A 12,118-nucleotide genomic window follows, 5' to 3' on the forward strand; every position below is an offset into this window, starting at 1 on the left:
TCATTAACCCATTCTGACCTGAGATCAGATTCATACGAGGTTTCCTCTGGACACACACTGGTCTGATTAACCCATTCTGACCTGAGATCAGATTCATACGAGGTTTCCACTGGACACACACTGGTCTGATTAAAGACACCAGCCATCCACCAACCACTTTCTTCCAAAAAGAAAACGCTACCAGAGCATCAAATCTCGCATCACCCGTCTCAGTAACAGTTTCTTCCCCCAGGCAGTCAGGCTGCTGAACAGCTGATCTTGAATTGTGTTGCACTGTACTGTCACTTCGCTTGCACTTTTTGTGTTTTTGTCTTTTTCTTGCACTATAGTTTGTTTTTGTCCTGTGTATATAAGACTGCTCTGAGCAAAATTATTTCCATTGTATTTATACTCTGTATCTATACATAATATGTATAGATACAGAGTATAAATCTGTGATCACTTGAAGATTTCTAGTATCTATCAGAGTTTTAATGAATTCAGACAGACAGCAATGGTTTAAACGCGTCTGTGTGACATGACACATGAGACTACATTTTGCCGCAGTCTGCCTTCAAAGATGAGGAACGATGCATGAATTTGACTGTCCACTTCCTGATTGGTTAGTCATTTGCCGGTGGAAAAGGTTTGGACCAATGACAAAAGCTTCTAGGGAAATCTTTGAATACAGACATGCGGCAGCCTCGGCCCCAGCTTTACTCATCAGTGCGAAGAGAAAAGCCTGCTTACGACCTCAGGCAGAGAGTGTATCGGCGGAAGTGTACAAGTACACGCAAGTGCACATGCAAGAAAGAGTACATGCAAGCCATTTAAAATGTTGGTGGTCCCAAAAATGATTAATTGATTACTACACTATAGCAAAAGACGTGAAACTGGGTCAACTAAATTAGCTGCAGCGGATCTGTTCTGACTTGAAGCTCAATACTAACAGTTTAAACCATAATATGACATGTAATTGCCCGCCGATGCGCAGAAAGAACAGAAGAATTCTAATCGGGTTAAGGTGCACACATGGAAGAAATGTCCTTTTTATCGGGGGTACCTTGTAGGCTACGTCTCCGGTGAATTGCATGCAGCAATAAGCACATTATTGTTCAAACTCCTGCTCCTCTGTTGCTCTTTATTTGGCTTGTAAAATAATGATTAAGAATAATGCAATAGCAAGTTTGCTGTCATTCCATGTTGCTGTTCTGTTCTCTTTCTGTGTGACTGAAGGTTGTGCCCAAAAATTGTACACAGTGAATGCCCCTCATGTTCTTTTTCCCTCGTAAAATGACCTCTTTTCTTTTTTATCACCATTTGGTTCGCTTTACAAATACAACGTCCTGTGTGAACACTAAACGGACCAAAATCTAAATGCAACAATTTAAACATTAAGGTCCCTGATCTGGACCTTCTAGCGACCTTTGGGTGTGAAAGCGCCCCAACTCTTTTTGGGAACATTTAATTAATTGCTGGCAAGAAATGGCAAGGGGCACCCCTGGGGGTCCCTGGATCAAATGTTGGAGACCCACTGGTGTAAACGGCCCGTTTTGAATAGCGACCTAAGCCAATGGCAGCCACCTAAACGCTGCCTAAACGCCACCAGCCAATTGCATAGTATAACGACCTATAGTCATGTGGCCCCCGGGCTGCAGTTGCCCATGTATGACTTACGCACAAACTGCGCACGGCACCCGCGCTCGGCGCAGCTGGGCATCCATTGATTATAGTGGCAGCGTACCGCTGCGGACTCCCGCAAACTCCACTCCGTTAAAGTCTTCGCCAATTCCGTCCTTAGTGTATATATATAGCCCGGCCCTTATAGATTTAATGAAAAAATGAACTGAGGGAGATAGCAGAATGGTGGCACTGTGACTTTTAACAGTGTTCAGCCTTTGCAGAACAGCGACATACTGCCCCCTCCCCCCTTTCACATGAAAGCTGCTGCTGTAAAGCCACTGTTATATGCCATGATTAATCACCTGCCTTCATGAGCAGACTTTTATTGTGAAGGTACAAAGAGGCTGATGATGAGCTTACAGCCACGATAGGTCAACAGTACTGTAGACCTATATATTTACTGTATATATAATATGTAATGGTTCAACCATTTAATGTACCCACACGCACTCTCTCTCTCTCTCTCTCTCTCTGACTGACTGGCTGACTGGCTGCCGACAACACTTACTAAGATGTAAATTAATCGATTCATTATCAGCTGATGAAAAGGCCAACAACGAATGTATGTACAGTATGTGAAAGAACCCCCCCCCCCCCCCCCCCCCTCTCTCTCTCTCTCTCACACACACACACAGGTGCAGACATAAAAACAAACCTGAATGTAGAACAGCCAAAAAAAGTGACATAGATTTTCACTAGCGCACACACGCACGCACACATGCGCGTACACACACACACGCAGGCAGGAGGGCTCTGTGACAATATTATGTTTAATGAGGGTAAGTAGGATAACAGCTCTCTCTCTCTCTCTCTCTCTCTCTCTCTCTCCTCTCTCTCTCTCTCTCTCTCTCTCTCTCTCTCCTCTCTCTCTCTCTCTCTCTCTCTCTCTCTCTCTCTCTCTCTCTCTCTCTCTCTCTCTCTCTCTCTCTCTCTCTCTCTCTCTCTCTCTCTCTCTCTCTCTCTCCTCTCTCTCTCTCTCTCTCTCTCTCTCTCTCTCTCTCTCTCTCTCCTCTCTCCCCCCCCCCCCCCCCCCTTCTCCCTCCCTCTGGAAAACAAAGCTAATGTCTTCTCCAGGGTCTGGACTGTGGCACACGCACGCGCACACAGTGTGGACAAAAAGCAGATGGAATATGTTCTGACAACGCAACACAACGCAACACAATGCAATGCAACACAGGCCCAGTCTACACACGCGCGCGCGCACACACACACACACACACACACACACACACACACACACACACACACACACACACACACACACACACACACACACACACACACACACACACACACACACACACACTTCTAACATATATTCATCACTCGTACGTGTCTATAAATATATATTTACATGACAGTTCTGTGACTGCATGGTTATTTACAATTACCATGTGGCCATGTAGCAGATGCTATTATCCAGAGGGACTTTCAGCACAATAAGCAACGTAAACACAGTGTAGTTCACTGTTTTTACACTTTTCTCTTTATGGGTCACGACTCGAGTAAAAATCCCATTTTCTTTTCGTACATATGAATGAATGCATGAATTAATGGCCTGTTTCAAAAATAACATTTTAAAACATTTAAAAGCAAACAAACATGCAAATTTAAGAAATCCCATGAATAAAAATAATTAAACTTTTTTTTGTCCCGTTAGTTTTTTGGGTCATTGTGAAAAAAATCACACCCGTGTGAAGTGAGGGCCGGACGATCTTATCACCGTGCATCATCATGACGTATACGTAACGTGTCGATTTGCTGTTATTGTTATTCTCCATTCATTGTCAATGGGAATTTGTGGACTTTGTGTATGTCAGGAATGAGTTACGAAGTAGGACCCAAAAGCAGGCAACCAGATGCAGAGTAGATATCTTCAAGGAGTTTATTTAACTATCAATCCAAAAGGCAAAACATAGGCAACAACAGACACAAAACTCACTCGACATAGGTTTACGAACCAACAAGGACACACTGCAAACAAAGGGCTTAAATAGACACAGGGATCACAATACACAGGTGAATAGAATAAACAATCAACATTGGGATTGGCTGGGAGACTAACAGGACACAGGTGGAGAAAACTAGTAATCACAGGCAGGTGAGACAAGACAGGCTAACACAACTAGGCAGAACAGGAAACACTAGGGCAACACTACATAATAAAAGTGTGCAACAGACTGATATCGTGAAAGTCTACACAGGCGGCCCGAAAGCAGCGCAACAGGCATCTTAATAAACAAGCCGTTTCATACAGTTTCATTGAGGGCTGCGTGGAGCATGACTACTGAACTTCCATAGACAGCCACGCATACATGGCTGTGGTGTGGTGTGTTGTGGCCAGCGGCTACATGGCTGTGTCGTGGTGTGGCCAGTGGCTATATACAGTAGGCCTACATGGGACATTCGCACAGATACATTAGACACGCCGTTAGTCCAAAGGGCAAAATAAAGCTATTTCCCACTCCCTGATAGAAGCAATACTATACAGGACTTAAGACTTTATTGTCAATACTTCTTCAAGCTGAATTCAAACTGTGCCAATTCTATTCCTTTTGGCCCCGGGGCAAAAGGAATAGATAGATCTAATCTTGCTTTTGGTTCTCATGCCTGAAACGTTTGAGAACCACTAAACACCGTGACTCAGTAAACTATAGGATCACATGTAAACGCAGTGACTCAGTAAACTATATGATCACATGTAAACACAGTGACTCAGTAAACTATAGGATCACATGTAAACGCAGTGACTCAGTAAACTATAGGATCACATGAAAACACAGTGTCTCAGTAAACTATATGATCACATGTAAACACAGTGACTCAGTAAACTATAGGATCACATGTAAACACAGTGTCTCAGTAAACTATATGATCACATGTAAACACAGTGTCTCAGTAAACTATAGGATCACATGTAAACACAGTGTCTCAGTAAACTATATGATCACATGTAAACACAGTGTCTCAGTAAACTATATGATCACATGTAAACACAGTGTCTCAGTAAACTATATGATCACATGTAAACACAGTGCATCGTTAAACTATAGGATCACATGTAAACACAGTGTCTCAGTAAACTATATGATCACATGTAAACACAGTGACTCAGTAAACTATAGGATCACATGTAAACGCAGTGACTCAGTAAACTATAGGATCACATGTAAACAGTGTCTCAGTAAACTATAGGATCACATGTAAACACAGTGACTCAGTAAACTATAGGATCACATGTAAACACAGTGTCTCAGTAAACTATATGATCACATGTAAACACAGTGTCTCAGTAAACTATAGGATCACATGTAAACACAGTGTCTCAGTAAACTATATGATCACATGTAAACACAGTGTCTCAGTAAACTATAGGATCACATGTAAACACAGTGTCTCAGTAAACTATATGATCACATGTAAACACAGTGACTCAGTGAACTATATGATCACATGTAAACACAGTGACTCAGTAAACTATAGGATCACATGTAAACACAGTGTCTCAGTAAACTATAGGATCACATGTAAACACAGTGTCTCAGTAAACTATATGATCACATGTAAACACAGTGACTCAGTAAACTATAGGATCACATGTAAACACAGTGTCTCAGTAAACTATATGATCACATGTAAACACAGTGTCTCAGTAAACTATATGATCACATGTAAACACAGTGCATCGTTAAACTATAGGATCACATGTAAACACAGTGTCTCAGTAAACTATATGATCACATGTAAACACAGTGACTCAGTAAACTATAGGATCACATGTAAACGCAGTGACTCAGTAAACTATAGGATCACATGTAAACAGTGTCTCAGTAAACTATAGGATCACATGTAAACACAGTGACTCAGTAAACTATAGGATCACATGTAAACACAGTGTCTCAGTAAACTATAGGATCACATGTAAACACAGTGTCTCAGTAAACTATAGGATCACATGTAAACACAGTGACTCAGTAAACTATAGGATCACATGTAAACACAGTGACTCAGTAAAATATATGATCACATGTAAACACAGTGACTCAGTAAACTATAGGATCACATGTAAACACAGTGTCTCAGTAAACTATATGATCACATGTAAACACAGTGACTCAGTAAACTATATGATCACATGTAAACACAGTGTCTCAGTAAACTATATGATCACATGTAAACACAGTGTCTCAGTAAACTATATGATCACATGTAAACACAGTGACTCAGTAAACTATAGGATCACATGTAAACACAGTGACTCAGTAAACTATAGGATCACATGTAAACACAGTGACTCAGTAAACTATATGATCACATGTAAACACAGTGACTCAGTAAACTATAGGATCACATGTAAACACAGTGTCTCAGTAAACTATAGGATCACATGTAAACACAGTGTCTCAGTAAACTATATGATCACATGTAAACACAGTGACTCAGTAAACTATATGATCACATGTAAACACAGTGTCTCAGTAAACTATAGGATCACATGTAAACACAGTGTCTCAGTAAACTATATGATCACATGTAAACACAGTGACTCAGTAAACTATAGGATCACATGTAAACACAGTGACTCAGTAAACTATATGATCACATGTAAACACAGTGACTCAGTAAACTATAGGATCACATGTAAACACAGTGACTCAGTAAACTATATGATCACATGTAAACACAGTGCATCGTTAAACTATAGGATCACATGTAAACACAGTGACTCAGTAAACTATAGGATCACATGTAAACACAGTGACTCAGTAAACTATAGGATCACATGTAAACACAGTGACTCAGTAAACTATATGATCACATGTAAACACAGTGCATCGTTAAACTATAGGATCACATGTAAACACAGTGACTCAGTAAACTCTAGGATAGTATATAGGATATTTTAGCTTGAAGATCTGTCCCCCTTGCTTCCACCGCACCGCCCTCGGCCCTCCCCCTTTTAGCACATGTGCTCATGTGCTGTGTGTCTGTTGTTCCCTCGCAGGCAGCACACAGAGCGTCAGAATGAACGCAGCATGATAGTGTCCCCGGCACGTTGAATACTAAACTTATTTGTAAAGTTCGAACGCCAACTTTTAACCAAACGCGGGAGAAACACTGTGCACAGCTGCACGCACAAATAAAGAGTGCATGCGCGCACGCACATGACAGATTATTATCGATCAAAACAATCCTTAGCGTCGCTTACAAAAGCATGTGTTGCACAGCACGAATGATATTAGTAATCACCGACCTGGCTGGATAAATATCAGTGGTCCATCCATTGTGTGACCTGATTAACGAGCAACGGTAGGCAGCCGAGTAAGTTACCAGTTTAGTAAATTAATAGTATACTGTAGCTGTGTGTCAGATGTTCTGTCTGAAGCAGTCAAAGCCAAGGAGAATATTACAATTTAATTCACAATCGAGCATCTTGCCCTGCATCGAATATCACATGATAGAACAGCAGGATAAAAACGGATAGTCTGTCTATCCATCCATGCATCCATGAGCAACATAGATAGATAGCTATATAGATAATAATTTAATTTAATTTAATTAATCCATCTATCTATCCATCTATCTGCATAAAAAAACAAATAGTCTATCAGCATAAAAACAAATTGGTTAAATAGATTATATAAAAATAAACATAAAAATGATATCCTGATGAATATCAATATTTTGATAATTGCTGAAAAGATATTGATCCTGATAATATTTTGCCATATAGCCCGTCCCTACCTCATATCACTATATTAAAGAAAAATCACACCTGGGTAGTGAGGGACACTCTTATCATCATACATCATCATGAATAATCTCGTACATCAGAATACCTAGCTGTGATTGGTGTAATAGCTGATTTGCTCGTTTGCATATGACGTACAATCGTACATATGACATTTTCCTTTCAATGTCAATGGCTTTTGATGTTTAATTTACGTCATATTTAGTGGAATTTTGACCAAATTTCTCTGTTCATTGCAAATGGCAAATATTGAGACGTGTGGGGACAAGATTTAGTGGACATTTGACCTGAATTCCCCTTTCATTGTCAATGGCAAATCATTGATCTGTGGGGACTAAAGCTATGTATACCGGTATACATAGGAGGGGCTAGCACCACTCAAAAACACATTATTTGATAACTTTTCATCGTGCTCCTAAAATAATTTGTGTGCTACAAGATTTTTCAACTTAGTCGCACACGTGCTACTTGGAAAAATGCTAAGGGTCAAGCCCTGGTCTCAGTAAACTATATGATCACATGTAAACACAGTGTCTCAGTAAACTATATGATCACATGTAAACACAGTGTCTCAGTAAACTATAGGATCACATGTAAACACAGTGTCTCAGTAAACTATAGGATCACATGTAAACACAGTGTCTCAGTAAACTATAGGATCACATGTAAACACAGTGCCTCAGTAAACTATATGATCACATGTAAACACAGTGTCTCAGTAAACTATAGGATCACATGTAAACACAGTGTCTCAGTAAACTATATGATCACATGTAAACACAGTGTCTCAGTAAAATATAGGATCACAATCAGGGACGTAAAGAATGTTAGAGGGGCAGGGGCTGGGGCTGAAATGTTGCAGATCTACAAGCTCACAACACGTAACGACGCGTTGAGAGCGTGTACAAATGGAATCAAATGCCATTTGGTTCCATTTGTACACTCTCTGAGTTACAGATCGAGCTATAATGACCCATTTGGTTCCAAACTATCATTTAGCTAGGGACCCCCTGGGACTCCCTCAGGTACCCTTGGGGGTCCCCGCGGACCCAACTTTGGGAACCACTGCTTTAGGCTACATCATTTTTTTTTAACAAAATGTCTTGTTTTGTTTTTTTTCTAGATAGTGTACCATGATAATTTTAATGACACCACATCACGAATTCCCAACATATTTTGATTGTCCACAAAGATAACCTTTTTCCTTCCTGTTAACCCATTTTGTACGGGAACCCCTTTTGGTGTTTTAAGCATTACGTTACACTTTAGCTATTGAAAAATTGCAGATCTACAAGCTCAGCGCGGCACTATGAGCTTGTAGGTCTGCTATTTTTGAAAAATCGTGAAAATGTGGCACAAACAGTTTCAGAGTGAACGTTTTTAACTCAAATCTTTGCTTCTGGAAGGTCCCTGGAACAACATATTTTCAGAGAGGGGTCCGTGGGGGTCCTTGACATGGAATGTTTGAGAACCACTGACACAGAAACATTGTTTTTTTTTCAGAAAACTGTCATGATTTAGAATACATTTGTAGAATCGTTCCCAGGTCAAAATGGGTTAAAAAATGTATCATTGTTAGAATGATAATTAGACTCAATAAATTAGAGCAATAACTCGACTCCCTCCCCGGTCAGAGTTCACAGTTTTAATGAATGTAGAATTATGTGCAGGATGGCATTTACATACAAATGTGAGGCAGTTAATTTATTTGACTATCCTCTCTCTCACACGCAATGCCAGTGATCAGCAACCTTGGTTGCCCAGCTCCGATCTAAATGACATTTTAACCTTTGCATAAGACTGCATGGCCGTGCGTGTGTGTGTGTGTGTGTGTGTGTGTGTGTGTGTGTGTGTGTGTGAGGGTGTGTGTGTGTGTGTGTGTGTGTGTGTGTGTGTGTGCGCGCGCATGTGCGTGTGCGCATGCATGTGTGTGCGGCTGTGCGCATGCATGTGTGTGTGCGTGCGCGTACCTTCGATGGCGTCGGTCAGGTAGCTGGCGGCGCTCAGTGCTCTGTCCCTGCTCTCCATGTCCTCCCTGGACACCGGCCTGGCCAGCAGCATGGTGCTGAGCTCCGTGGAGGACGTAGGGACCTGCGCACGTACGGCGCACACACACACACACACACACACACACACACACACACACACACACACACACACACACACACACACACACACACACACACACACACACACACACACACACACACACACACACACACACACACACACACACACACACAATTGCTTAATTTGATGTATTGTCATTGTTCGATTGAATAGATCGTTTGCACTGAAGTCTGATTGATACAAGGGCGGGCAGACGGACGGATGGACGGACGCGCCGATGTGATGTGTGATCATTTCTGATCATTTCTGATCATTTCTGAAGCAAGCTTCTCGTTTTTTAATATAAATGCCTCTAGAGAGAGTTTAGATGTCACGGTGTGACTTACTAATGGAAGATTATGCCTTTTGGTTTTTGGGGGAAATGGAAGGTGGGGCTTTTCGGGGTAAAATCAGCCTCATCTGCGTGGCACTCTAGCGCCTTTATTCTGAAAGACTCTGTAAGTGTGTTAACTAGAGGAATCGAAGTATATCGAAATGAAAACAGCAACATTGACTATGTATCGTATCGTTTTGCAATGCAAATAAGCGGTATCAAATCGTTTTGATAAACGATTGTATTAATACTACATTTTTGTGCGTGGTATTTAGCAATTTTTTGAAGAAAGGGGATTAATTACTTAGTTTAAAATAATGTCAATGTGTTTTAAATAGTTACTGTATCGATTTCAAATCATTTAATCATATCGTATCACCATAATGAACCAATATGGTCCATGTATCGTATCATCAACCATGTATCGTGACACGTATCGTATCGCTGTTAAAATGTATCATTATAGAAGTATAATTATAGATGCATGGGAACAGCTGTTGAATGTGAAATATCTCCATCACTTCCCAAACAATGTGTTCAGTTTAGTGAGAGCTGACATGCCAGGTTTTGCATCCTGACATAAGCGATATGCACTCCACACCTGATGCGCACGCACTCACACTCTCACACACACACACACACACACACACACACACACACACACACACACACACACACACACACACACACACACACACACACACACACACACACACACACACACACACACACACACACACACACACAGTATACTGTTAAGAGAGTGCATCTTTTCAAAGCAGTACCTCCATATGGCCATGGAACCCTGAAATGTGATTTTAACGAGCGGATTTGAATAATGACCCAGGAGCCGTGGTGAGGAATGTTGGAGTCTGTAACGGTGCAACGCGCACCACCATAGCAGCCGCGCACGTGTATAGGAGTCAGCACTGCTGTATGGGGCTAACCAGGTTAAAACTAACCCGTGGCAAGTTAAAACTAACCCCTGCATGGCTCCTGACACGCGTGGCAGGTTATAACGAACCCGTGGCAGGTTAAAACTAACGCGTGGCTTCCTGTGAGGCTACTGTAGGTTTAGGGCTTGGGTTTTGGGTAGGGTTTGGGTTTTTTCGCGATGTGTTGTGATCAAGAGTTGTGATCAAGAGTTATTAATTTTTTGGGGGATTTTTGATCTCGTCGGCTAAAATGGGGGGTACATTTTCGATGACGTCCCACCGGAAAATAACATTGTGTGTTGCGCAACAGACGCTCCTAGCCTGTGGAGCGATGCGATCGGTTTTTATATCAATAATCTTTGTCCTTTTGATCAATCTCCGTCTTGAGTGCTGGGTGTGCTCAGGGTGTTATTCCACCACCGCAGGGACTGGAGAGAGAAGTCTTCCTCTCCCTTGGCTTGCATGACTTGTGTCAATGTGGGCATGCATGTGTAAAGCACGGTGCAGGCAGTAAGAGAGTAGCGACATGCTTTGATCTCGCCGCAAAGCGGGGTGCTATTAACCTGACGCTGCCAGATCCAAGAAGCTTGCTACACAAATTTGTTTCACAGCTTATTGGGATCTGGGATCGCGGAAGCAAATTCGATGACGGGGCTGTTCCTTTTTTTCAAGATACTTGGTACATGATTGGATGGGACCGTCTGTCTATCACCGTGTGGGCGTGCAAACACAACCAATCATATTGACGTGTCTGTATAGCTTCACGTCCGGTTTCGCACATATCCCGCCCTTAGCTCACGCTGATTGGTCCGGTACGGAACGGATTTTTGTCAGCTCAACTGCCTGAGAGATCCCAGATGAATGCTGTGTTGGGGAACATGGTTACCCAATACCGCCCTCATCTGGCAGCGTCAGGTTAGGGTGCTATGGGCTATAGTTACAAACGTTACAAACTATCCCATTGAGATATAATGAGCACTTCCGCTTTCGTAGGATTCATAGGATCCATATCATGATATTAGACTGTAAATTGTCTGTGGCATAAACGTGTTCTACAAAATATAAATATCGGAACAGGATAAATCGGTATCGGTAATCAAATGTTCGGATTCGGATCGGGAGCAAAAACACGGGACATCCTTAATTGCACTGTATTGCAATTTAATTTCATTGGATTGCATTTGCATCAGAAGTCCAGTCTGACTACAGTCCAGCAATAGACACGTCTCACTCTATTTCAGTCCAGTCCGGTAGGCCTGTCGCGTTATCACTTATTATTTTTGTTTTATTGTGATAATCCTCCCTATATAGAGTGCTAGGTGCCTC

The 12,118-nt window shown here is 41.7% G+C and overlaps 1 protein-coding gene across 1 annotated transcript in view; it reads right to left on the reverse strand.

Annotated features, from left to right (window-relative positions):
- Positions 1-12,118, reverse strand: part of LOC310867596 (sodium channel protein type 3 subunit alpha-like) — a gene marked incomplete at both ends in the record, with an annotated part of 191,259 nt that overhangs the window by 106,122 nt on the left and 73,019 nt on the right. The window contains one exon of the mRNA XM_083777711.1: positions 9,385-9,505. Within this exon, the coding sequence (XP_083633837.1) occupies positions 9,385-9,505 (121 nt within the window). The remainder of the gene's footprint in view (positions 1-9,384; positions 9,506-12,118) is intronic.

This window comes from Protomyctophum parallelum, assembly GCF_964188405.1.
Source record: "Protomyctophum parallelum genome assembly, chromosome: 12".
NCBI lineage: Eukaryota > Metazoa > Chordata > Actinopteri > Myctophiformes > Myctophidae > Protomyctophum > Protomyctophum parallelum.